This window comes from Fringilla coelebs (assembly GCF_963513975.1).
Source record: "Fringilla coelebs genome assembly, chromosome: 22".
NCBI lineage: Eukaryota > Metazoa > Chordata > Aves > Passeriformes > Fringillidae > Fringilla > Fringilla coelebs.
In genome coordinates this window covers 2282606-2310407 of record NC_140048.1, presented here as the reverse complement: position 1 = coordinate 2310407, position 27802 = coordinate 2282606, and the positions used below count along the sequence as shown (strand labels likewise).

Below are 27802 nucleotides of genomic sequence, written 5' to 3'. Positions count from 1 at the left end.
GCAAGAGAAGGATCCAGTGTGAAGATCAGCCCTGGCTTGGCTTGTACAGAACTGGGCTGGCCCAGAGCACTTTTCTGCCACTGAAATGCCAAAATGGCAATGCCTGCTTTTGGTGAACAAAGGTGATCTATTTCTACACCTTCCGCCTGTGATTTGTGACAGTTTTTTCAGGGCATTTCCTAATGACTCTAAAGATAATTTTTGAGTCTGTTACTGTTTCCTGAGAGTGAAAATCTACTCAGTGATTTGCATTGGTGAATTGTGTCCTTCAGTGTGTCCCAGCTGTGGTTTTGCTTTAAAAACCCCTGCAATTCATCTGAAGGTACCTTTTTTTGCAGGCCAGGGATGGGCAGTGGTACAAGATGATTGATGCCTCAAGACATCTCTCTGCCAAAATACATATTTACTTTTCTATGCCAGATAGGAACAAGTGTGAAAGGATGTTCAGAATTTACTCCCTCTTGTGTTACTGATCTTGTTGCTGTTCTTCTCTGATGGATTTTGCTTTTTGTCATAGGAGAGAAGACTGTTTATACAGGTGAGTTCTCTCTGTCCTGCAGTTTGACAGGCCATTTCTTCTCCTTTCCTGTATGGCACTAAACTGGGCTTTTGTAAATTGCCAGATGCATGCTTTCTGAGGAGGGCCACCTATGAAAAGGGGCAAAATGGACATCTGAGAGCATAAAGATGAGTCACTGCTTGAAAGGAACAGACATGACTGGAAAACAGTGATCTATTTTCCAAAGCCTTGTGCTGCTTCAGTCTCCTGCATGTCATTTCAAGTGTGCCAGAAAATGACAGGCCTGAAGCTGCAAGGAGACTGTAAGAAATCAAGGAGGTGGAGAAAGCCCACACACACTGAGGAGGGAGAGAACTTGAACAGAAGCCAGCCAGACATTCTATCTCCCAGGAGGTGCAGGGCACCCTCACCACCAGCTGGGCCATGGCCGTGGGAACCTGCTCAGCTGTTCACTCAGGGAGAGAAAGAGCCTCCTGATGGCAGAAGCTCGGGGGAGGATGATGCAAGAATGAAGAAAGGGAGCTTTCTTCATTCATCCTCAAGAGAGGAGGAGTAAAAAGTAGCAACATTTGCAACATTGCAACAGTTGCCTCACTCTTTGCCAATGATTTCAAGTGCATATGGGTTCTCTATGGACCTGTTTAGTAGTGGTCACCAAGCTTCCCAGCATAACCTGCCAGTGACCATCGAAGGCTGCAGATATCTCAGAAGAATGTTGACCTTTTTAAAGCTGACATTTATGATTGAAACAATAAAACCATCGAACCAAACCCAGTCCCAAGTGGTGCTTCTGATTTTCTATAGAGAGTTTGACCATGCAAAAAACAACTGGGTTTTTAAAAATTTGTTTAACTCAAGACTTCCTTTATGAACACTCCCCTAGGATGCAGAAAGGTGAGAGCTTTGTACACTTGTATTGACAGAGCATGCAGAGATCTCAGGGAAAAAGAATTCTCAGGAACAGTGTCTCCAAGGGCACCTGGATCAGAGGCTCAGCTCCCCTATGTGTGGCTCATGTTCTCCCAAGTGCAACACCCAGGGAGAGATGTCTCTGCAAGAGACAGGGAAACCAAGCGACTGCAAGCATGGACACTGACAGTCCCCATCAGCAGGGCTGTTTGTTTAAGCAGATGGGTTTCCACTCTTTTTACTCCTTCTTTTGGTGAAGAAATTGGTTTCCTGGCAGACTTGGGCAATGGAGTTTGATTAAAAAGCACAACACTTCACCTTGAAGATGATTCTGCAGTGTCTCACACAAGCTGCAGTTCGTATACCTTCTGTCCTATTTCTCAGCTATCCCAGAAATCAGTTTCTGAGGCAAAACCAAGACAAACATTTAGGCATTTCCTATCACAGAAAGTATTAAGCACCAGCTCCCAAGTCTGCTGTGAAGCTCACTCCAATGAGGAAAGCATTGTCTTTGATCTCCACTGCCGGTGCTCAGGACTGCTGTGCCCTCTAGCAACCAAGTCCAATGAGAAAGGTGTTGGGAGTAGGGGATGTGAGCAGGAGCAGAGTCCAGATGAGCATCCAAGTGCAGGGATCTTTTTTGGCACCAGTCACGTTCTGGTGACCTGTGTAAAAGTCACTTCTTCAGCAGCCTCGGAGAAAGGGAAAGATACTTTACTATAAAATTACCAAGATAAATTATTTTATTTTTAACTACATATATTGCATCTGCATAAACGAGTTCTTTGTGCCTTGTCGTCTTACCTTCTCGGGCACACATGACATCAAAAAACACCCTTGCAAATAATGTAAATATTGCAATACAAGCCACATTACTCTTCCCCATCATCTGCTCAACCAACAGTGTCTCTCTCCGCGGCCTGCACGCTTTGAGTGGCCTCAGTTTCCACTTTCCATCTTTTTCATGTCCTCTGTCTTCTTCTGTCTCCCTGGGCTCTCCTCTCTGCTGGGCACTCTTCTCAGTCACTCCCTGACCTCCCAATGCTTTTCACTGTAATTGTGCTGGCAGATGTTACCTAAAAGCACAATCCCAGCTTGGTGATCTGCACATTTTCCTCTTCTCTTGCTGCTGTTTAATGCATTTTTTTAATCTTATGAGCCCTTGTGCCCTGTCTCCCTCCTGCTGTTAAATCCAGTTCCTGCAAGAGAAGTGACAGTCAGTGTCTCCTCCATGGTGCCTTACCTGCATCTCTCTGACCGGGACAGCTGGTGGGAACTATCACAGCACCTCCTGGTACAGGCTTGTCTCTGGGTGTGGAACATGGTTTCTGAAGGAGAAGAGGGAAACTTACAGTAATGCCTCGACAATAGCCTGCTGGTAGAGCTGATTGGAAGGCAGATCTGCAGGCTGCCAGGGAGGCACGTTGGCATCAAGTCCCAAGGCTGGTTCAGGGATGCTTTTGAGTATAAGTGACACATTCTCAGCTCCACAGCTTCTATGGGTAAGCCATGTCAGTGCTTCACCCCCCTCACAGGGAAAAATTTCTTTCCAGTGTCCCATCTAACCCTTCCAGAAGCCTTTCTCCCTTTTCCTGTCACACCAGCTTGTCCCAAGTCCCTTTCCAGCTCTTCTGGAGCCCCTTTAGGCACTAGAAGGGGCTCTGAGGTCTCCCTTCTGTTCTCTGGGCTGAACATCCTTGGCTCTTAGTCTGTCCCCAGAGCAGAGCTGCTCCAGCTCTCAGAGCAGTTCCATGGCCTCTGGACAGCAGGTCCACATCCTTCTTGTGTTGGATAACCCAGAGCTGGAGACAGCACTGCAGGTGGGGTTCTATCTGAGCAAAGAAGAGGGGCAGAACCCCCTCTCACCTGCTGCCCATGCTGTGGGGATCAGCCCAGGACACAGTTAGTTTCTGGGCTGCCAGTGCATGTGTCCAGCTTATGTCCAGCTTCTCACCAGCATCCCACATCCTTTTTGGCAGGGCTGCTCTCAGTCTCTTTATTCCACAGCCTGTATTGATACTGGGTGTTACCCTGACCCATGTGCAGCACCTGCACTTGGTTTTGTTGAACCTTATAAAGTTCCTATCAGCCCACTCATTGAGCCTGTCCAACTCCCTCTGGGTGGCCCTGTTCTCTAGGTCTGTCACCCGCACTGCTCAGCTCGGTGTCATCTGCCGAAGTGCTGAGCGTGAACTTGATCCCACTGTCTGTTTCATTGATGGGGATATTGAATAGCACTGATGCCAGTACAGACCCCTGAGGGACACCCATTGTCAGAGGTGTCCATCAGCCATCTGTCCATCCATTCATCTGTCCTTTTGTCCTTCTGTTTGTCCATCCATCCATCCATCCAGGCAACTTACCATCTGTCCACTCTCCCATATATCCTATCCCCATCCATCTCTCCATCCTTCCCTTTGGCCTGGCCATCTCTGCTCTTTCCATCTGTCCAGCCATCCACCTGTGAGAGCCTGGAATGTTTATGGTTAAAGACTCAAAACAGTTGTTCCCCATATGAAGTGTTACATTATACAGCATAGAACTCCTGCTCCAAGGGAGGTACCTGAGTGTTCCCACCAAGCCTGGCTATATATTAACCTATTGATCATTGCATTTTGCAGGCTTCCTCCATCCCTGATAAATCAAGACTGTGAACATCACTTTGACCAACTTACATAAAAATTGTAACAACCAGGTTTTGTTGCTGGATTTGTTTGTGGGTGGTAACTATATAACCATTCTGTTCTTATTTCTTTCTCTTTCTTTTTCCTTATAAATTTTATTTAATGTTATTTTTATGCTTTTATATTACTGATAGGAAAGTTGAATGCTAATGTCATTACAAACAGTTCCATGGGTGTGGGTATTAATGTCTTTGAAATGAGTCTTAATGTCTCTACTAACTTTAAGCTGCAGGTTTGTTGCAGAACCCTGACTTTTTGACTCCTGAAATGGCAAACAGGTCTGCAAAAGTCTGAGTTTCTGAACTTGGGTTAAAATTTTGTGTTTAAGGGGGGAATATGTGGTAGGTGATATGGGAAGGCTGTGCATTCCTAGTACCTCAGCCAATGGGGAAAGGAAGAGGGCAACATGTGTCTGGGAGTTTAGGATAAAAGGAGGCTCTGCCCTCCAAAACTTCAAGAGAAAACCCAGCAGGCATGTGCCCTAGTGGACTCTCTCCCTTTATTCAAATAAAGTTGCAGGACCCCCCTGTCTTCTTTATGGACACTGGCTTTTCATTGTGTGATTTTCTGCCCATTACTAGAGATAATAACTGAAACAGCTACATTTTAAAACTTGCTAAAAACCTTATTCTACCTAATTTTCTAAAGTTTGCAAAAAAAAAAAAAAAAAAAAAAAAAGAGTTCTTGAACTTCTTGAGTACTTTGTTGTTTCTCCCACACACTGCCCAAAGTAAATCAAAGAACCTTCCCCTAAACCATCCAAGCAGACCCAGGGCGTGACATCACTGCAGCCAGTCATCCAGCTGTGCATCCATCCCTCATCCTGGCTATCCCTGCTGTCCATCTGTCCAGACAATCTCTGCCATCTCTTCCCCCTGGCCTGGCCCTCTCTGCTGTCTGTCCATATGGCCTATGGCTGGCCAATCCTACTGTCCACCTACCCCTCCGTCCATCCATCCATCCATCCATCCATCCATCCATCCATCCATCCATCCATCCATCCATCCATCCATCCATCCATCCCTCCTCCCAGTGGAGAGAAGATGTTTGTCCATCCATCCCTGGCCCCACCCCCTCAACAAGCCTTCTCCACCCAATTTCCCCCATGACCCTGAAGGGGACAAGCTGGACAATGACTCTTCCTGCTGCAAGAACAAGGGCAAAGTGACACCTTGCAGGGGAACAGAGAGGGACAGGTGGGAATCCCCATCTCCCCCAGGCATAGGATGGGGAGGAAGAACATGATGGATGCCATTCTGGAGGAGCAGGCAACCCCTACATGTGTGACAGTGTAGGGCAGTGTGCAGGGAGATGAACCCCCAAAATTGACCCCCACCAGCACAAGTGCAACAGCATGACTGGGAGCTGAGGAGCTGGGATAGAAGTGTGGATGGGAACTCAGAACCCTGCTTGGGAGAGTTCCAGACCCCATTTGGAGACCCTAGGAGTGCTGGGGGAGACTCTGTCCTACTTGGGGGGGGTGCTTCTGGGGATCTTGGCCTCTTTTAGGGGGCCTCATATGTTGTGGAGGAGTCCCACGGGTGGTGGTGGGGGGTTTGCCCCTTGCTGCATTTGAGAGTGCTGTGTGGGGATATTGGTGGAAGGTGTCCTGAATGCCTGTGTCGCCTCCACTCGATTTTGGTTGAGGTCAGCATTTCTGGGTAAGTCACCACCAGCTGCTGCTGACTGGCTTTGGGGCGGTTCTTGCACTGTTTTGTCCTTCCGCAAAAATCTCCTTGCAGGGATATCCGACTGGTCTTGGGACTTTGTGCAGCCAGCAAGCTCAGTCTTGGTGGTGAAGCTCAGGGTGAGTGGAGCTGTTGCTGGCCACATCATGCCACCAGCAACAACCAAGAGCAGACACAGGCAGTTTGTAAGCAGGCAATGCCAAGTGCTGGGAGAGCCTCTGCAGGCTCCATTCAAGGCCAAGGAATAGACCACTGAGGAATCATTGCACTAGGTCTGGCTGTGCTGAGTCTGGCTTCTACTCACCCCGTGTCATTCTCCAGTTTGGGGAATGTTACAGAGTGAGTAGAAGCTTTAGACAAGCCTTGCCAGTTTAAATTTAAGAAATTACTCTGGCCAACTAGTTCTAAGGACAGCACATTAGGTCTATTTATAAATGAATTATTTATTAAACAGAAGGAGATAACATGAAAGATTTTAATCAGAATTACTTACTACTCATTATAAAATTAAAGGAACTACTAGTAGATTATGCAGAACAGTGCACAATATCAAGGTACCTATATTAAAGCTAGTAAAAGAAATAGTACTGATTAGGAGTCAAATGTAACTTACTACGGAGATGTTGATAATGTACACAGAGTTCTTTTACTCAGCCTCCAGAGGAGTAATTGGAAAGCAGGTATCCCTGTTATGGAGAAGAAGTACACACATTTCCAGAAAAATGTGCAGATTTTTGCTTTGTGAAAGTAGCTTTTATAGTTTGTGAAGTGAGATGTCTGTCAGTCAGAAATCCAGCTTATCTTGCTAAATTTCCCTTCAACAGTAAGGTGTTTATTGGCAGTTGGGAGATACCAGACTAATGTTAATCCCATGGCACCAAAATAATTCATACAAGACAACTTGCCCTGTTTGAGCTATCTGACCGGTTAACAAGCTACAGATAAGTTTTGTGAGGTGCAAGATGCCCTGCTACAGGAGAAAAAACCAGAAAACCCAAGTTTTCTGGAGTTCATGTTGTTGTTGAGCCTGGGGATGGGGGTCCCCCATGCTGCAATGGTGAAAAGTGACTGGCCTTTGCCAAGTACTCTGCCAGCCCTGGGTGAGAAGCTGGGACACTCCTCAAGTCTTGGCAGTACCAAACTCCCCTGGCAAATAATCAGTTGAAATTCTCAGTTTTTGGCAAAACTATTTATTGGGGGATCAATGTGAGAAACATAGCCGGTAGCATTTGGCACAGTATGTTCTGTTGCAGCCCTGACTGTGGTCTCCACCAGCAAGGCGCTGGGTTTTGGTGGTTGGGGTGCTTGAGGGTGAGGAAGAAGAAGGTCTCTTGCAAGCTTTGGACTGCTGGAGTGTATGCAAGGGTTGCAGTGGGATCTCAGTGGTGCTGGGAGTGCCATTGGCTCTGTGGTAGGAGAAGCGTGCTGAGTACTGCAGGGGCGTCCCAGCCCAGCCTCTGGAGCCCATTCTCCAAATCCCTGGAGGCTTGGGGTTGCGCCACATCACCAGAGCTCTCTGTGGTGGGGAACAGGGGGGGAAGCATGGGGACAGGGTGAGTGTTACCTCCTTTTTTGTGGGAGCCTCAGGCACCCGGGAACATGTGGCAACAGGAAACCCAAGTATGTAAGGGACCCCAAGCACCCTTTGTCCCAGAGTGCCCATGCCCAGGAGCCCCCTCCCTGTACCTTGGCACAGGATGAGCTGTAGTATCTTCCAGGCAGGTTCTGTTCCATGATGCCAGTGACTGGGCTGCCATACCAGTGGCTGTACTGTTTCATTTTGCTGGGAGACCATGGCACAGCCAAGTGACCATCGGTGGGCTCCATCTGGGGACACCGGTGATGCTGACAGTATTGGCTTCCACAGTGGACAAGACTGGGGGCTTGACAGATGTCCTGCTGACACTTGTCACCAGTGTCCCCAGCTGGCTCAGCCAGGCTGAGCCCATCCATCTGGGCAGTGGCCTTCTGGATGCCTCCCTGGCTGGCAGGGATAAAGGCACCTTTCTCTGTGCCTGGGAAGATCTCGACTATGCTGGCATCCTTACAGGGTGCCCTCAGGTCTTCCTGACTGAGCTGGTAGTACTGGGTGGCCTCAAAGCTGGCCTTTACCTCCTGCATGGAGATGAAGGGATGATGAAGAGCAGCACTGGGTGTGATTCGCTCATGCGAGTCCCAAGTGAGCATCCTCTTGACCAGCTCCACCATCCTGTACAGATCACAGTGCTTGGCTAGCTCCTCCTGATCAGGATCAGGCATTGGGCAGACATTCACCACCGCCAACTGATCCAGGGAGGAAAAGATATGCTCCCTCCTCTCCATTGGCTTTGCCATCACCTTCCCTGGTGGTTTGAGCTGCCAGGTACCAGTGGAACATGGCACACGTTGGAAGAAGGACTGTGTCTTTTGGGCAGCACAGAGCAGCTCACCCTGGGGTAGCCCCAAGGTAGAGCAGATGTAGCATACCTGGTCATATTCATCATTGCCAGGGTAGAGTGGCCAACCCAAGTGAAGCTCAGCCATCACGCAGCCCAAAGACCAGATGTCTACCTTCTCGCAGAAGGGCAACCCCAGCAAGATCTCTGGTGCCCGGTAGAAGCGGGTTTGGATGTAGGGCTCCTGGACATGGCAGACCTCAGGGAGGAGGATAGCCGAACCAAAGTCAACAAGCTTGATGCGGAATGGATAGCGTGCATGGTCCACCAGCATGATGTTCTCTGGCTTAAGGTCAGCATGGATGATGGAGAGCTCCTTCAGCTTGACCAGTGCCACCAGCACCTGTGCTGTGATGGTTCGGATGTGTCGGACTGGCAGTGGTGAGAAGTTGTTTTGCTTTTGGAAGTCAAAGAGGTTTTGCTGCAGCAGCTCGAAGACCAGGTAGGTCCAGACCGTGTCACTGAAGGACTCGAGGAAATGGATGATGTGAGAGTCCTTTGTGTCCCCCTCCCGCAAAGCCTGCAGCAGCCTCAGTTCATTCTTCACTATTTGGCCATCATGATCACAGTTCTTCAGGATCTTGATGGCCACCATCTCCCCAGTGCTCCTGCACTGCCCCTGGATCACCTGTCCAAAAGTCCCCTTCCCCACCATGGCCATTATGTCATAGCACTCAGCACCTACCACTAGTGTCACCATGGTGGGTTGGCTCTTCACCAGGGACTCAGGATCCTCCAGCTCAGCATCCAGTGGGGACTGCAGACACCTAACTGTGCACAATCCAGCCTCACAACACTGTAGGTTCCAACATCACCATGACAACACATGATGTCACAACAGAAGCAACCTTGGTGGAGGAACCCCCTGAAACCAACATTGGTCCCCCCCAAATCCAGCCCTGTTGTCCCCAGATTCATCCACAAACCAAATAACACATTCCTGGTCCCTCCAGAATGAATCCCAGCCCCCTGAAAATTAATTTTCAACCCCCTAACCCCTTTCTCTGGTCTACTGTGGAGGGACAGTAACGGGACATCATGCCATGACCAATATGATCAAGTGAAGCCAATTTATTACAAAAAGCAAGCCATTTTTATACTGTTCTCTATTGTTCACACCTCAAGCTAATACATGATTGGTTAAATCCTTTTTACACACGCATTTTAATATTTTAGTTAATTTTAGTTAGTCTTCTTTCTTCATGTGTCTCGCTGCGGTTTTCTTGTCTGCCTTTGCATCCTGAACTGTCTGCTTTTGAGCGTGTTCTTCTCCTTTCGTGTCCTTCAAGGGCATGGTGACCTTACTCAGTTTCTATGGAGGCTGGATTGTGCATATGCTGTATATGTCCATTGTCCTGCAAAAAACTCTCAACAATTCCCCTGTCTTGTTTTTGCACAAGCCAGACTGAATTAATAGCACGTTCAGTTATTCTTTGCACACACTGTAATAAGCAAGGTACAATAAGCAAAATTGCTAAAATAATGCAAAAAACCATAATGCCAAAGTGAACTAAGTCTTTAAGCCACCCAGTAATGCCCCAAGATTTTAACCACTCATCAAAAGAATTATTAACAACTGTAAGTTTCTTCATGTTTTAAGTTGCGAAAGTTTCTTTTGAATTGATTCACAGTGATCAGAGAGGTTCATGCAACACATCCATTCAAATTCTTCACACCTGTGCCCTTGTGCTAGCAATAAAAAATCTATTGCAGCCCTGTTTGTGCAGCATACACCATGCACACAGCATGGTGTATGCTATCAACATCAGTGGTCAGTTCATCTAGCACTGTGGAAGTAATGTTAATTTGTTTCCCTGCCCAACACGCTAGTCGCCTTAATTGCGTGAGGGCCTGTGCCGGGGCTACTCCCGGCGTAAAAAATGATGCCAATATAACTGATGGTGAGTCCCATAATTGTACTTCATCTCTACATTCAGGGCTCAACTGATGCACACTACGTTTCAAGCGCTGGGACTTGTGACTGATGTTAAGCATCTGATGGATGTTAGAAGCAAATAATGTTAGTTTGCCAAAATAACATGGTCCTCCCAATGCTTTCTGGGGCACTGCAGGCCAAGCTCTATCTCCACAAATGAGGAAAACCCCAGGAGGTAGCATTTTTGCTCCGCCTTGCTTTGTTGGTAAAGGCCTTATCCAACTGTTACAATAATCTGTGGTATTATAGTACCATGAGGAGCCAGGGGATATCCAAGTGCTATCATTTTTTTGGTCGTCCCTCTTTCATGCTAAACAAATCTGAGCCTATAGAATAATACCCAAAAACTAAACAGTAATTGCCTGGCATAGAACCCAGGATGTCTAGCTCTTGTGGCTCCATGCTAGTGATATTCAATCCCTGGGCAATTGTAAAAGCCTGTGCTCCCAGGGGTTCACTGAAATCCCAAAAGTGTTACACCAATTTGCAGAGGTTGATCCGCTCTCGATACTCCACCATTGGACTGTGCACCAACTTAACCAAGCGTAATTTAAATTTTTGTGCACTGTGGCTTTAGTCCAAGGTCCAAATTCTTCCATAGAATCTAATGGAACTCCAATTAAACAAGTACGAAAAGGATCAGAAGGTGTAGCCAATGATAAACAAATTGATTCTTGCCCTGTTTGATTAGCCCATGTAACCCACGTTTGTTCGCTGATCAATGTTATGCAATCCCTGAGTTTTCCTTATTACCGTAATGATTATCATCAATATTATTTGCTGGACAATTGCCATTGTTGCCACCTTTGCTGATCCTGTGTTTCAATGAGGGTTAAGTCTTGGTTAAAATTCCAATGTTGTAAAAATATCCTTCTAAGGGGTTCAGGGGATGGCTGTTTTCTATAACTAGGCCTTAAAAATATTTCTAATGCACACTCAACATTAAGCGTATTAAGTATACATCTATTGCAAGCTAAATTAGCAGAGCTAAATTTTTGCTTTTTCCTGCAAGCTATAAAAAGATTATATGACTTTTTGCTGTCACTTCAGTTTGCATATAACACACTGGACTCTGATCCATGGTTTGCAAAAATAGCTGTGAACAGAACAAGCTCATTCAATTTGGTTTAAGACCCGTATTGGAAGTGATGGTAAGCTGTCGTTACTGGTTACCGTGACCTCAGGTCCAGCTAGTTGGCCCGCATCTGTTAATAGCTGTGGAAAAAAGTTCAACCGTTGTTCAACTGTCAGGCGCTGGAGTATCGGGTTCAGCTGTGTCTGGAGTTGGTGCTGTCGCCAACATTCTGCTTCTGGTCAGAGCATTAGCTGGCAGGTGTGACTTTAGGTAAGGTTTCACCCATTTAGCTGGAATCCAGCGAATTCCTTTATCTGTAAGTAAGCACATGCAACCTCTTCCCATTAATTTCACTGTTGCTGGCCCTTCCCACATCCCTGTTTCTGGGCTTTTAAACATGACTGGAATACCGTCAGGTAATTCCTCACTTGGCCTACGTGTGACGGCATGATGCACAAGAATAGGTGGTTCATCCCTATCTCCTGTTCTGAGATAATTAAGCACAAAAATAGCCTTAGCTGTCCTTTCTTCTGGGGATAACCCTATCATTCCCCCTTTTTCTTTTTGCAGCATGCCCTTGAACGTCTGATGAGCACGCTCGATAATTGCTTGACCTGTAGGGTTATGTGGAATACCAGTATCATATTGAATACCCCATAAGTTGCAGAAACGTTGAAACTTTAAAGAACAATAAGCAGGGCCATTATCTGTTTTGATGGCTAAAGGGACTCCCAACACTGCAAAGCAATTGTACAAATGTTTCTCAACATGATGTGCTGTCTCACCTGTTAAAGGGGTAGCCCATATAACACAAGAGTAAGTACCAATGCAAACATGCACAAACTTCTTCTGGCCAAATTCTGCTACATGTGTTACATCCATTTGCCATAATTGCAAAGGTTGAGTACCTCTTGGGTTTATACCAGTGCCTAAGCCAATGCCATCCTTTTCACAATCTGGGCAGGATCGTACAATGCCAGTAGCATCAGTGAAAGGGATACCAAATTGTTTAACCAATATCTTTGCAGATTGATGTAAAAAAGCATGAGTTTTTTTGCTTGTTGAAATTTATCGGAGGTTCGCATTGGCCAGACAGCAGCTACCAACTGATCAGCTCGAGGGTTACCTTCAGACAGACCAGGGAGATTTTGATGACAGCGAACATGAGTAATGAAATGCTCCTGTCGGCGTTGGTTCAAATTTCTCAGTAGTCGGCTTAAAAGTGAATACAAATGTTTGTTATTAACTTCCTTAACTACTGCCCTTTCGAGGCGTTGTACACAGCCAACCACATAAAGTGAATCAGAAACAATGTTAATAGCATGCTCATCCCAATTCTCAAAGGCCCAAAAAACTGCCTTCAACTCCAAGGTCTGTAATGTATCTCCTACCTCCCCAGGAATTATATGCTGATTCCATGAACCCTTTTGCTGCCACGTACAAGCAGCCCTTTTGGACCGTTTGCCTGCATCAGTAAAAATTGTTAGCCCTAGTACCGGACACTCAGATCGCCATGGTCTGTCCTCCAGCCTCTGCTGCTCTAACAAAGACAACACACGATGTCGCGGATAGGTATTATGGACTCTTCCACCATAATCAGTAAGGGCTATTTGCAAAGGTACAGAATGCCTAATTCCCCATTCTAAATACCAATTGGCTAAAGTTACTGCAATTGCGTACGGTTCCTGTCCCCAGATTTCTAGTATCCTCCCTCTGCCTTTCATAATTAATTGAGCAAGTAGTTCTAGGCGAGTGGTAATTGTTCTAGGCTGTCGCACAGGTGAAAATACCCATTCCAGAATGGTCAAAGGATTAGCCCGAGTCTCTGTCTATTGACAAATCAATGCAAAAGGATGTTTGGCGTACTGGTTACCCTCCTTGCAATGGTTGATGATCATCAGTTGAACTGGGACACCTTCAATCAGGCGATGTGCATGTGCTATGGCAACCTTTGAGGCTATGTGTTCCAAGGCCTGATGTTGCGTCCTGTCCAGTGATCGGCGCTCGTCTGCCCGTGATGAGGTACCTAGCAGCTGTATTAACGGTTCAAGTTCTTCATTAGTTATTCCACAAATAGTTCTAATCCACTGTATATCTCCTACTAATTTTTGAACATCATGTACAGTTTTTATCTGAGTAGTAATGGTAATCTTCTGAGGTTTCACTACAGCTTGATCAATGTGCCACCCAAGATACTTCCATGGAGCTGAACGCTGTACCTTTTTAGGGGCAATTTTCAACCTTCTCTGTTCTAGAATAGTTGTCATGCTTGCTAAAACATTTTCAAAGTCCAATTGCTGTCCTGCCACCAAGATATCATCCATGTAATGATATATGATACAGTTAGGAAATTGCTGCCGGACTGGCTCTAATGCCCAGGCTATGTAAACTTGGCACATAGTGGGCGAGTTCCGCATTCCTTGTGGCAAAAATATCCACTCATACCTCTTGTAGGGTTCTGCTTTGTTGATGGAGGGGACTGAAAAGGCAAAATGACTGATGTCGTTGGGATGTAGAGGAATAGTAAAAAAACAGTCTTTGAGATCAATAATCAATAAATCCCAAGACTCAGGTAGCATAACAGGGGATGGGAGTCCAGGTTGTAATGCTCCCATACTCTGCATTACTGCGTTGACTGCTCTAAGATCATGCAATAACCTCCATTCCCCATTGTTTTTTGGAATTGTAAAAACAGGCGTGTTCCATGGGCTAGTTGATGGTCTTATATGACCAGCCTCAAGCTGTTCTTGAACCAACTCTTGAACCTTGAGCAGCTTTTCCTTTGACAGCGGCCACTGATCAATCCATATAAGGGTATCGGTTTTCCAGCTGATTTTGAGGATTGGCTGCCCCCCAGTGGCCGCTATTAAAAAGGCCGTGTAACAATTGTGGCCTTCAGTTGACTTAACAAATCCCTGCCAATCAAACCTAGTAAATTTCTGGGAGTCTGCATGACATAGGGTCTTGTTGTTACATTCTCTCCATCTGGGAAAGTAAAGGTAATTACCTCTCTGCTTAATCGAGTTGCCTGGGTTCCACCAATCCCTGCAATTCCCAAAACAGGGTTAACTACTGGCCAATTTTTGGGCCATATAGTGCTTGAAATGAACGTTAGATCTGCTCCGGTGTCAATTGTGAGTCTCTTGGTGATAGAATTACCATTGGAATGTGTCAGGGTTACCTGCTTATCCGGTTTACCTCTCGTAATGTCCATTGCCCAATACACTTCTGGGTTACCGGTGGAACCAAAACCGCTTGTTCCCCGCTCCCGCTCCTTCAATCCTGTACAGGGAACACAAGACTTAAAAGGAACAAGTTGAGCAATTTGTGATCCTTTAGGGATAGATACAGGAGGAAAAAATGTCCTAACCATAATTTTGATAACCCCTTGATAATCTGCATCAATAACCCCAGGAATTACATCCAGTCCCCTTTTGCTAGCAGATGATTTTCCTAACAGGAAAGCACTAAGCCCACCCCCCAGAGGTCCCTTTACATTAGTCTCTACCAGATGTACTGCAGTCAGTGATGGTAATGTCTACTGTGGTTTCCACGTCCATTCCAGCGCTTCCAGGAGTTGCGGATTGGAGTGAGTAAAGTCCTCCAGAGGAGGTCGTGCCACCCATGCAGCTCCCCGAGCTTGTGTCTACTCAGGTGGGGCCGCGCTGCAGGACAAGTTTCCCTGGAACTTGCAGTTTCTCGTGTGGTGATTATCCTTCTTGCAGATGGAGCAAAATTTCTTTATTGGCACAGATCGACATTGACTCTATAGATGTCCGATCTTCCCACATTGAAAACATTTAACATTTTTCCCTTCTGCTTTCTTTTTTAATTTTGAAAGTAGTGGCTTTGCAGCACCTTGTACTGCAGTAGCCACATAGGCAGCTTTTTGTCTCTCTGGTTCGAGTCATTAATTCTAGCATGTCAACAACTTCCGCTCCCTTTTACAATGTGCCTAAAATCTGCCAAGTCTTATCGTTAGCATTGTCAAAGGCAAGCATCTTGAACAGCTTCCGCTTTGTTTCCGGATCCAAGTCATGGTGATCATAAATAGCTCTATGCAAGCGGTCTACGAATTTGTCAAAGTCCTCACTTCCCCCTTGACGTATCTGTGTAAAAGCCTGAGTATGCAGCCCATCAGGCAATGCAAGGGTTGAGTTGTATGCAAGCTGTTGGCTTAAATGCAAAACTTCATCAATACTTCGGGCTTGGGCAGTTGCTGTGGACCAGGGACCTCCTCTTAATAGCTGTTGTGCTGTAATTCCAAACAATGGGTCCCCCTGAGCCCTAGGTCTTGCTTCCTCTTTTTTACATGCACCTTCCCAATTCTTATAAAACTGAATCTGCTGATGAGGAGGCATAATTAATCTAATCAGAGTTTGAACATCAGCTGGAATAAGGGTATCTGCAGTAAAAATGAATTGCAATAATGATTGTGCCAATTGAGATTTTAAGCCATATTGTGTAACGGCGCTTTTCAGTTTTTCTAATATCTTCCAATCAAATGGCTCCCATCCTCGTCCTGTAGCTTGGGTTACCACAGGGAAAGCTTCTAGAGTACTAGGGGAGAATGTCCCCTCAATTATTGCTTCAGTAATGACTCCTTTCCATTTTCTTTTTTGTGCTGTTTCTATTTCAGGATCTAGCTCTAACTCCCGAACTTCCGTGGTTGAGGGGGGTATCCGCCTCCCCCTCTGCTCCTTGAGAGCCCTCTCAGCGCTCACAGTAGCTGGCAGCTCTCTCCTTTCAAAGGAATAGTCCTTTTGGGGAGCGACTTGATTGCTTTGTTGAATTACTAACTTCCGCAAATTTTCTACCAAAGCTTTTAATTCCTCTTCTACTGAGGCAGATCTTGAATCTGAATCTGTCTTTTCTTCTTCAGCCTCATCTTCAGATGATGAGTGCATTATTTCTAAAACTTCACCACCAGCTGCCCCCTCTTCCCGAGAACTTTTATTCTCGGGCTGGCAGCTGGAACCTCCGAGGGAGGCTGCTTCCTGACTCTGTATTTCATCTGAGGGTCTTGAGGTTTTGAGTTCCTCTTTAGTTAGTGGAACTGGGCTAGAGGGTCCTGGGCAGCGCAAAGGAATGTCTAATGTAGTTGAAAATAACTTGCTAGCAGGAAATGCCTGTGGCTCAGGGTCGGGGCTTGGGGAAAAAGCAATGCAAGCAGCTGCAGCAGCTTTCTTTTCAGCCTTCATTGCCCGTAATGCCTCTATGATGTTTTTCCACAGGGTAGCATATTTAGATGCCTCTTTAGCCTCACATCCTCCCGAAGCAATACAGTCCTATAGCACGCTGCCCACAGCTTCCCATGTCAATACCTCAAAAGCGACCTGCGCTCCTGGCATGAAGTTTCGTTCCCATGGCCCAGCAAATAAGTCCCTTCAGAGTGGAAGCATCATATTTCTGCCCTCTCTTAGAGAGGATATGTTGGAGGAGTTTTTGGACCCCATCTCTTTCATGGTCCAACCCCATTCCTTCCTCGGCCGCTGACCTGATCAGGGCGAGATCACTTCTTCTTCAATTTGGAGCTCCTTTATTCACCTTTTCTTCTCGCCAGGGCAGTGAGGAAACTTTCGACCGGCTTCTCTGCCTCCCGAAGGCTGTCGCTGTATCTCTCACCACAGTGAAATAGCCGTCTTCGGGTACCTCGTTCGGGTACCAAAATATGCGGAGGAACAGTAACGGGACATCATGCCATGACCAATATGATCAAGTGAAGCCAATTTATTACAAAAAGCAAGCCATTTTTATACTGTTCTCTATTGTCCACGCCTCAAGCTAATACATGATTGGTTAAATCCTTTTTACGCACGCATTTTAATATTTTAGTTAATTTTAGTTAGTCTTCCTTCTTCATGTGTCTCGCTGCGGTTTTCTTGTCTGCCTTTGCATCCTGAACTGTCTGCTTTTGAGCGTGTTCTTCTCCTTTCGTGTCCTTCAAGGGCATGGTGACCTTACTCAGTTTCTATATAGGCTGTATTGTGCATATGCTGTATATGTCCATTGTCCTGCAAAAAACTCTCAACAGTCCACCAAAATCCATCCAAGTCTTCCATGACCGATACACAGTCACCCAAAACCAATTTCTAGTCCTCTAAACACAGTCCCTTGTTCCCCAAAACCCATTCAAGCCCCCCAAGATCTCTCCCCAATTCCCCAAAACCCATCCAAGGCCCCCAAAACTTCCCCTAGTCTCCCAAACCCCTCTGAGCACCCCATGATACATCCCCAACCCCCAAATCTCCAGCCCAACATAACCCACCCTAGGCCCCCCAAACTCAGCCCTAGCCCCTTGAAATCCACTTCTGTTTCCCCCTTATTCCAGTTCCAGAAAACCTGTCTCTGGCTCCCCAACCCCATGCCCAGACTGCACAGACATGCTCATTACTTTTTTGGGCATTAACATTTATTTCAGCCTAGCCAAGTGCAAGGAGCTATTAACCACCTCCCCTGCTTGAAAGTATACAGAAAATCTTTGAACACCCACCAAAAAAGATGGATTTAGGGGAGTGAGTTAAAGACTCACTGAGTTAAAAGTTTGGGGCAGTGATTTTAAGGGATTGCCAAAGATTCCCATGCTGGGTGAGTGGGTTCATTGCTCACCAAAGAGTTGGGAGCTCAGTGCCAGCTTATGCAGCTGAAATTTGAGGGTTCCCTTACCCCTGAGTCACCCCAGACTGAAACAGGGGGTGACTTCCATCATCACTGGCTGCTGGTTGAATTGGGGGGCCCTGGGGAAGAGCTCAACATTGGGCAACAGCCTCTTCTTCCCGTTGTGCTGGGTGATGGGGGGCTCTGGTGGGGACCCCCCCCAGAGGAGAAACCCATTCTGGGCACCCACTGCCAATACTGGACTTTGCCCTCTGCAGCCATGTTGACATGGGGCTGGAAGTTCTCCACCTGTTTGGTTTCTCCTTTCTCCTTCAGTTTTACCACTTCTGCTGTCTTCACGCTGCCCATCCTCATCCTCCCCTCACGTTGCAACCCACTCCAAACCGAAACTATACCAAATTTTTGCAATTTGATTCTAGACCACCACCCCAGAGTTGTACCCTTCCTGGTGGTCTCCATTGTTCCATCCATCCCCAGTGGTGCAAATTCAATACTAGCAGCTTCAACAGCTGTATGCTGGTGGGTTTTGGTATCCTCTGCCTGACTGGATTCTCTGGTTGTTGCACTGAGACAGTGCAACCCACCAGTGGAGACAGCAAACCACTGGGTCAATGGCTGCACACACTCATCTCCTGTTGTTCCCTTGGTTTTCAGTTTGAACTGGATTGTGTCAGGAGACTATGATTTCTTCCTTCCTGCTGCGGCAATGATTAAGCTCCTAGGTTTTTCCCCATGTCTTATTGTTTTGGGGTCCTGTTATGATCCGATTTAAACCTAAAAGAGCCAAGAAAACTAAGTCTCTGTGTATAAAATAAAAAATAATTTGAAGGTTCAAAATATACCCAAGAATGTAATTAAAACCAAATAGGATTACATGTTGGTGCCAAAAAATTGATCTATTTTATTTAATAGTAGAAGAAGGAAGGAAGTGGCAGAAGTGGCAGAAGTGGTGGAAGGAAGTGGCGGAAGGAAGTGGCGGAAGGAAGTGGCGAAAGGAAGTGGCGAAAGGAAGTGGCGGAAGTGGCGGAAGTGGCGGAAGGAAGTGGCGAAAGGAAGTGGTGGAAGTGGCGGAAGTGGCGGAAGTGGCGGAAGTGGCGGAAGGAAGTGGCGGAAGTGGCGGAAGTGGCGGAAGTGGCGGAAGTGGCGGAAGTGGCGGAAGTGGCGGAAGTGGCGGAAGGAAGGAAGGAAGGAAGGAAGGAAGGAAGGAAGGAAGGAAGGGAGGGAGGGTCATGGGTTGACCCTGGCACAGTGCCAGTGCCCCCATGAAAGGTGTATTTCCAAAATGGTTACTGTGAGATGTGACCCAGGAACAGAACAAAACAGGCTCCAACTTGGGAATGGAGGGAAAAAAGACAACATTTTATTAATCTACATAGACACAAAAGGAGAAAAGGGAAAAAAAACCCCCCACACAACAATCCACAATGGAACATCTTCAAAAACACTCCTCCTTCCCCCCACCTCTCCAACAAACAAATCCCCTCTAACACATCAATTCTCAGTCCAATATCCTCCTTCACACACGCTCTCCCCAGTTCATCAGCAGAGAGAAGTCTTCCTCTCACACCATGGGCCTCCCCAGGAAAACACTGTAAAGTCCCCAGTGCTTCCATGTCACACACTGCAGCCGCCCCAAGAAAATCTGCCGTGGTGACCATCTTCCTTGCATGTCCAGTGCTCTCACCACTGTCCATGGATCCAAACTGCTCCTTAGGTCTTTTTAAGAATGCTTTGCCCAGTTCCAAGAAGTGGCCGCCTCTCACCATTTGGGACACCTGTCCCCCCCATATTCACTCCCCTGGGGCCTGGGGCTCTCAGGAACAGAGATCCTTCGCTGAAGGCAGAGGGCTCATCCACACCCTCCCCCTCAGTCTCTGTTCTCTCTGCTTCTCCTCGCAGCCTTGTCACTCCTGGCTTCTAGCCAACCGCCTCCCCCAAGGAGCAGTCTCTGTATTATCAGAAGAACTTGGTTTTGCCCGTGGCTGTGTAAGAGAAAAGTCCAGCTAAAGCCACTCCAATCATCTCCTCCACCTAGGGCACTCTCATCTGCTGGCATTTCTTCACCTAGTCAAACTTCTTCTTCTTTCCCATCCTCCGTCCCCTCTCACTCCTCAGCTGGGGAGGATCAGTGTTTTTACAGCTTCCAAAGGTTCAAAAAGGTTAAAAGCTCGGCCCAGTCTGCTGGCAGCTGGGCTCCTTGCCCCCCCCCCCCCCCTTTCTCCTCCTGGCTGTGCTCCCAGCACAAGATAACAAATTTCCAGCCTGCACAGTCTCTATCATTCTCTCTCCCGGGGGCGCTGCCGAAACCATCCCAGGACTCCTCCACCCCTGCACCTTGCCGGGGCTCCGGCCTTCCTTCTCAGGCCGCATGTCCTCCCCTCCCCCACCCAGACGCAGCTGGGCAGGGGAGAGGTCAGAGCAACTCACTGGCCGGACTCCAAAGAGGAAGTCCTTCTCTGAATCCTCCGCTTTTAACCCCTGTGTGTGTTCTCAGAGGCGTACCCAAGTCCTCAGTGGCCACACCAAGTGCCAATTTCACATCTGGCCACTGATTGGTTTGACCATAACTTTCCAAAAAACCTCACTTCTGGGTCAAACCATGACAGGAAGGAAGGAAGGAAGGAAGGAAGGAAGGAAGGAAGGAAGGAAGGAAGGAAGGAAGGAAGGAAGGAAGGAAGGAAGGAAGGAAGGAAGGAAGGAAGGAAGGAAGGAAGGAAGGAAGGAAGGAAGGAAGGAAGGAAGGAAGGAAGGAAGGAAGGAAGGAAGGAAGGAAGGAAGGAAGGAAGGAAGGAAGGAAGGAAGGAAGGAAGGAAGGAAGGAAGGAAGGAAGGAAGGAAGGAAGGAAGGAAGGAAGGAAGGAAGGAAGGAAGGAAGGAAGGAAGGAAGGAAGGAAGGAAGGAAGGAAGGAAGGAAGGAAGGAAGGAAGGAAGGAAGGAAGGAAGGAAGGAAGGAAGGAAGGAAGGAAGGAAGGAAGGAAGGAAGGAAGGAAGGAAGGAAGGAAGGAAGGAAGGAAGGAAGGAAGGAAGGAAGGAAGGAAGGAAGGAAGGAAGGAAGGAAGGAAGGAAGGAAGGAAGGAAGGAAGGAAGGAAGGAAGGAAGGAAGGAAGGAAGGAAGGAAGGAAGGAAGGAAGGAAGGAAGGAAGGAAGGAAGGAAGGAAGGAAGGAAGGAAGGAAGGAAGGAAGGAAGGAAGGAAGGAAGGAAGGAAGGAAGGAAGGAAGGAAGGAAGGAAGGAAGGAAGGAAGGAAGGAAGGAAGGAAGGAAGGAAGGAAGGAAGGAAGGAAGGAAGGAAGGAAGGAAGGAAGGAAGGAAGGAAGGAAGGAAGGAAGGAAGGAAGGAAGGAAGGAAGGAAGGAAGGAAGGAAGGAAGGAAGGAAGGAAGGAAGGAAGGAAGGAAGGAAGGAAGGAAGGAAGGAAGGAAGGAAGGAAGGAAGGAAGGAAGGAAGGAAGGAAGGAAGGAAGGAAGGAAGGAAGGAAGGAAGGAAGGAAGGAAGGAAGGAAGGAAGGAAGGAAGGAAGGAAGGAAGGAAGGAAGGAAGGAAGGAAGGAAGGAAGGAAGGAAGGAAGGAAGGAAGGAAGGAAGGAAGGAAGGAAGGAAGGAAGGAAGGAAGGAAGGAAGGAAGGAAGGAAGGAAGGAAGGAAGGAAGGGGCGGAAAGAAGGAAGTGGCGGAAGGAAGTGGCGAAAGTAAGTGGCGGAAGGAAGGAAAGAACGAAGAGGTGGAACGAAGAAAGTGGCAGAAGAAAGGGGCAGAACGAATTGGCTGAAGGAAGTGGCCTAAGGAAGTGGCGTAAGGAAGTGGCAGAAGGAAGTGGCAGAAGTGGCGGAAGTGGCGAAAGCAGAAAAGTAGCAAAAGTGGCGGAAGTGGCGGAAGTGGCGGAAGTGGCGGAAGTGGCGGAAGGAAGGAAGGAAGGAAGGAAGGAAGGAAGGAAGGAAAGAAGGAATGGAGGAAAAAATGGCAGAAGTGTTGGAAGTGTCGGAAGCGGCAGAAGTGGCAGAAGGAAATGGAGGAAGAAGGCAGCAGGAAGAAGGATGTGGCGTAAATCACAGATGTGGATGAAGGAAGAGAGTGGTGGAAGTAAGTGGCGGAAGTCGCGGAAGTGGCAGAGGGAATAAGCGGAAGGCAGTGGCGGAAGGAAGGCAGTGGCGGAAGGAAGGAAGTGGCGGAAGGAAGGATTGGGCGGAAGGAAGTGGCGGAAGTGGCGGAAGTGGCATAAGGAAGGAAGAAAGTAAACAAGGAAGCGGTGGAAGGAAGTGGCAGAAGGAAGTGCCGGAATCCGGGAACCGGCTCTTGCCTTCGGACAGCTCCAGATGCCAGTCTAATGCGTCTCTAGTTGCCTACATCGCAGGGAAAAGCTTTTCCACTCTGTCTAGGACAGAGAAACTGTGCCAGCACAGCAAATACCTCCCGCACCTTCCCTAGAACTCAGCAAGTTCTTTGCATCTTGGATTTGTAAGGAAAGTGTAAAATTCAGCACCCAGAGCTTCCAGAGGACCATCAGCGAGCAGAGCATTGTTTTCAGGAACTCCTTCCATATGAATGTTGTTTTGATTTTAAACGGTGGAAGAGTTTTAAAGTGCTGTTTTCTCTCTGATGGAAAGCTGCACATTCAGTTCCAGTGTTATACGGCTTCTTTCTTGACGTTTATAAAGCCACCGCGCCCTCCGTCTCCCGGAGCCGCAGAGGTGGCTTCTTCACCACATAGGCGACTTCCTCGATGCAGTAGCGGATGCCTCGCCGCAGAGGCGGATGCTTCGCTGCAGAGGCGGATTCCTCACCGCAGAGGTGGCTACCTCGCGCACAGAGCATACTGCCGGTCGCCGTGCACTTTGGAGTGGGGCTTCTGCCGAAACGCGCCGGGAACTGGCTCTTACCTTCGGACAGCTCCAGATCCCTGTCTAATGCGTCTCTTGTCGCCTACATGGCAGGGAAAAGCTTTTCCACTCTGTCTAGGACAGAGAAACTGTGCCAGCACAGCAAATACCTCCCGCACCTTCCCTAGAACTCATCAAGTTGTTTGCATCTTGGAATTAAAAGGAAAGTTTAAAATTCAGCACCCAGAGCTTCAAGAGGACCAGCAGCGAGCACAGCATTGTTTTCAGGAACTGCTTCCATATGAATGTCGTTGTGAGTTTAAATGGTTGTAGAGTGTTAAAGTACTGTTTTCTCTCTGATGGAAAGCTACACATTCAGTCCCAGTGGTATGCAGCTTCTTTCTTCACGTTTCAGCAGCCACTGCGCACTCCGTCTCCCGGAGCCGTAGAGGTGGCTTCCTTGCCGCAGAGGCGGCTCCTACGCCGCAGAGGCTGCTTCTTCACCGCAGAGGCGGATGCCTCGCCGCAGAGGCGGATTCCTCGCTGCAGAAGCGGCTTCCTCGTCGTAGAGGCAGCTTCCTCGTGCACAGAGCATACTGCCGGTCGGAATGCACTCCAGAGTGGGGCTTCTGCCGAAAGATGCCGGGAACTGGCTCTTACCTTCGGACAGCTCCGGATCCCTGTCTAATGCGTTTCTTGTCGCCTACATCGCAGGGGAAAGATTTTCCACTATGTCTAGGACAGAGAAACTGTGCCAGCATAGCAAATACATACCGCACCTTCCCTAAAACTCATCAAGTCCTTTGCATCTTGGAATTGTAAGGAAAGCGTAAAATTCAGCACCCAGAGCTTCAGGAGGAGCAGCAGCGAGCACAGAATTGTTTTGCAGGAACTCCTTCCAGATGAATGTTGTTGTGAGCGTAAACGGTTGGAGAGAGTTAAAGTACTGTTTTCTCTCTGTTGGAAAGCTGCACATTCAGTTCAAGTGTTACATGGCTTCATCCTTCACGGTTAAGCAGCCACTGCGCACTCTGTCTCCCGGAGCCGTAGAAGTGGCTTCCTTGCCGCAGAGGTGGCTTCTTTGATGAAGAGGCGGACACCACGCCGCAGAAGCGGATACCTCGCCGCAGAGGCGACTTGTTTGCGCACAGAGCATACTGCCGGTTGTGGTGCGCTCCGGAGCGGGGCTTGTGCCGAAAGAAGCCGGCAACAGGCGCTTACCTTCGGACAGCTCCGGATCCCCGTCTAATGCGTCTCTTGTCGCCTACACGGCAGGGAAAAGCTTTTCCACTCTGTCTAGGAAGGAGAATCTGTGCCAGCACAGCAAATGCCTCCCGGACTTTCCCTAGAATTCATCAAGTTCTTTGCATCTTGAAATTGTAAGGAACGCCTCAGATTTAGCAGCCAGAGCTTCAGGAGGAGCATCAGCGAGCACAGCATTGTTTTTGCAGCAACTCCTTCCATATGCATGTTTTTGTGAGTTGAAAGGCTTGCAGAGTGTTAAAGTACCTTTTTCTCTCCGGTGGAAAGCTGTACACTCAGTGCCAGTGTTCTGCAGCTTCTTTCTTCACGTTTCAGCAGCTACCACACTCTCCGAGTGCTGGAGACGAAGAAGAGGCTTCCTTGCCGCAGGAGCGACTTCCTTGCCGCAGAAGCGGCTTCCTTGCCGCAAAAGCATCTTCTTCGCGCACAGAGCATCTTGCCGGCCGCGGTGCGCTCCGGAGCGGGGGCTTGTGCCGAAAGACGCTGGGAACAGGCGCTTACCTTTGGACAGCTCCGCATTCCCGTCTAATGCGTCTCTTGTCGCCTACATCACAGGGAGAACAGTGGTTTCTGAGTTTTGTTTCCCAGGGAAATACCCGATAGAGTGGTTCAGGGTCCTGAGGCCTAAAATGGCCAGGTGCCTCCTGGAATTCGGCTTCTCGCAGGATGCCTCCCAGACGCAAGGTGGCACCAGTGCCAACTTGTTCTAGTTTAAGAGTGCCAAGTGGGTCCTGAAAACTGACACCCACAACAGTGGCTTGTTAAGTTTGTTGCCCAGTTAAAAAGCCTGTACAATGGTTCAGGGTCCTGAAACTTTAGAAGGCCAAGTGCCTCCTAGAATTCGGCCTCTCGCAGGATGTCTCCCAGACGCAATCTGGCAGCAGTGCAAACTTTTTCTGGTTTGAGAGTGCCTAGTGTGTCCTTAAAATTGACAGCCAGAACAGTGGCTTGTGAGTTTTGTTTCCAAGGGAAAAGGCCCGTAGAATGGTTAAGGGTCCTGCGGCCTTAAATTGCCGGGTTCCTCCTGGAATTCGGCCTCTGGCAGGATGCCTCCCAGACGCAAAGTGGCAGCAGTGCCAACTTGGTCTGGTTTGAGAGTGCCAAGTGGGTCCCGCAAACTGACACCCAGAACAGTGGCTTGTGAGTTTTGTTTCCCAGGGAAATACCCTGTACAATGGTTCAGGGGCCTGAGGCCTTAAATTGCCGGGTGCCTCCTGGAATTCGGCCTCTTGCAGGATGCCTCCCAGAAGCAAGGTGGCACAAGTTCCACCTTGGTGTGGTTTGAGATTGCCTAGTCAGTCCTGGAAACTGACACCCAGAACAGTGGCTTGTGAGTTTTGTTTCCCAGGGAAAAAGCCTGAACAGTGGTTCAGGGTCCTGGGGCCAAAAATCGCAAAGTGCCTCCTGGAATTTGGCCTTTCGCAGGATGCCTCCCAGACACAAGGTGGCACCAGTGCCAACTTGGTCTCGTTTGAGAGTGCCGAGTGGGTGCTGAAAACTGACACCCAGAACAGTGGCTTCTGAGTTTTGTTTCCCAAGGAAACAGGCATTACAATCGTTCAGGGTGCTGAGGCCTTAAATGGCCTGGTGCCTCCTGGACGTCGGCCTCTCGCAGGATGCCGCCCAGACGCAAGGTGGCACCAGTGCCAACTTGGGCTGGTTTGAGAGTGCCAAGTGGGTCCTGAAAACTGACACCTAGAACAGTGGCTTGTGAGTTTTGTTTATCTGGGAAAAGTCCTGTACACTGGTTCAGGGTCCTGAGGCCCTAAATTGCCGGGTGCCACCTTGAATTCGGCCTCCAAAGGATGCCTCCCAGACGTAGGGTTGCAGCAGTGCCAACTTGTTGTGGTTTGAGAGTGCCTAGTGGGTCCTGCAAACTGACACCCAGAACAGTGGTTTGTGAATTTTGTTTCCCAGGGAAAAAGCCTGTACAATGGTTCAGGGTCCTGAAACATTAAATGTCCAAGTGCCTCCTGGAATTGGGCTTCTGTCAGGATGCCTCCCAGACGCAATGTGGCACCAGTGCAAACTTTTTCTGGTTTGAGAGTGCCTAGTGTGTCCTGAAAAATGACAGCCAGAACAGTGGCTTGTGAGTTTTGTTTCGAAGGGAAAAGGCCCGTAGAATGTTTCAGGGGCCTGAGGCTTTAAATTGCAGGGTTCCTCCTGGAATTCGGCCTCTGGCAGAATGCCTCCGAGACGCAAAGTGGAGCAGTGCCAACTGGGTCTGGTTTGAGAGTTCCAAGTGAGTCCTTAAAACAGACACCGAGAACAGTGGCTTGCGAGTTTTGTTTCCCAGGGAAAAAGCCTGTGCACTGGTTAAGGGTCCTGAAACCCTTAATGGCCAGGTGCCTCCTGGCATTCGGCCTCTCGCAGGATGCCTCCCAGACGCAAGGTGGCACCAGTGCCAACTTGGTCTCGTTTGAGAGTGCCTAGTGGGTGCTGAAAACTGACAGCCAGAACAGTGGCTTGTGAGTTTTGTTTCCCAGGGAAAAAGCCTGTACAATGGTTTTGGGTCCTGCGGCCTTAAGTTGCCGGGTGCCTTCTTGAATTCCGCCTCTTGCAGGATTCCGCCCAGACCCAAGGTAGCACCAGTGTAGACTTCTTCTGGTTTGAGAGTGCCTAGGGGGTCCTGCAAACTGACACCCAGAACAGTGGCTTGTGAGTTTTGTTTCCCAGGGAAATACCCTGTACAATTGTTCAGGGTCCTGAGGCCTGAAATTGCCGGGTGCCTCCTGGAATTCGGCCTCTCGCAGGATGCCTCCCAGACGCAAGGTGGCACCAGTGCCAACTTGGGCTGGTTTGAGAGTGCCAAGTGGGTCCTGCAAACTGACACCCAGAACAGTGGCTTGTGAGTTTTTTTAATCTGGGAAAAGGGCTGTACACTGGTTCAGGGTCCTGAGGCCTTAAATTGCCGGGTGCCACCTTGAATTCGGCCTCCGAAGGATGCCTCCCAGACGTAGGGTTGCAGCAGTGCCAACCTGGTCTGGTTTGACAGTGCCAAGTGGGTCCTGCAAACTGACACCTAGAACAGTGGCTTGTGAGTTTTTTTTCCCAGGGAAAAAGCCAGTAGAGTGGTTCAGGGGCCTGAGGCCTAAAATAGCCAGGTGCCTCCTGGAATCCTTCCACTCCCAGGATTCCTCCCAGACCCAAGGTAGAACCAGTGCACACTTCGTCTGGTTTGAGAGTGCCAAGTGGGTCCTGCAAACGGACACCCAGAACAGTGGCTTCTGAGTTTTGTTTCCCAGGGAAATACCCTGTAGAGTTTTCAGGGTCCTGAGGCTTTAAATTTCAGGGTGCCTGTTGCATTTCGGCCTCTTGTGAGATGCCTCCCCGATCCAAGGATGGAACAGTGCCAACTTGGTCTGGTTTTAGAGTGCCAAGTGGGTCCTGAAAACTGACACCCAGAACAGGGGCTTGTGAGTTTTATTTCCAAGGGAAAAAGCCTGTAGAATGGTTCAGGGTGTTCCGGCCTTAAATGGCTAGGTGCCTCCTGGAATTCCCCTCTTGCAGGATGCCTCCCAGACACAAGGTGGCACCTGTGGGGAGATGGAATGTAAGAAAATAGTGTAGCAGTTAATCTCACAGCTGAGGCTTTGCTGCAGAGCCAGTTACTAGAGATTAGAAACAGGCCCTGCTCTTAACAAGTCATACCTGTATCCAATAATGGCAAGTGCTACAGAAGAGCAGGTTGGCTAGTTGTGAAGAGAGCTGCAGTTTACTTGCCAGATATGAAGAGAGCTGCAGTTTGCTAGCAAGCTGAGAAGAGAGAAGATGTTTGTTGGCTGCACTGTGAAGCAAGATGGATGGTTTGGCTGTGAAGAAGAGGAGTCAGATGACTGCTGCAAGGACCTGGGACAGGCAGCACA

The 27802-nt window shown here is 48.3% G+C and overlaps 1 protein-coding gene across 1 annotated transcript; it reads right to left on the bottom strand.

Moving 5' to 3' along the window:
- Positions 1 to 7002: 7002 nt before the first annotated feature.
- HIPK4 (homeodomain interacting protein kinase 4) lies at positions 7003 to 8936 on the bottom strand (the record flags this gene model as incomplete). The annotated part of the gene is made up of 2 exons (XM_084220381.1): positions 7003 to 7317; positions 7461 to 8936. The coding sequence occupies 2 exons, from the start codon at positions 8934 to 8936 to the stop codon at positions 7003 to 7005; spliced, it is 1791 nt and encodes a 596-aa protein (XP_084076507.1).
- Between the last annotated feature and the right edge of the window lie 18866 nt (positions 8937 to 27802).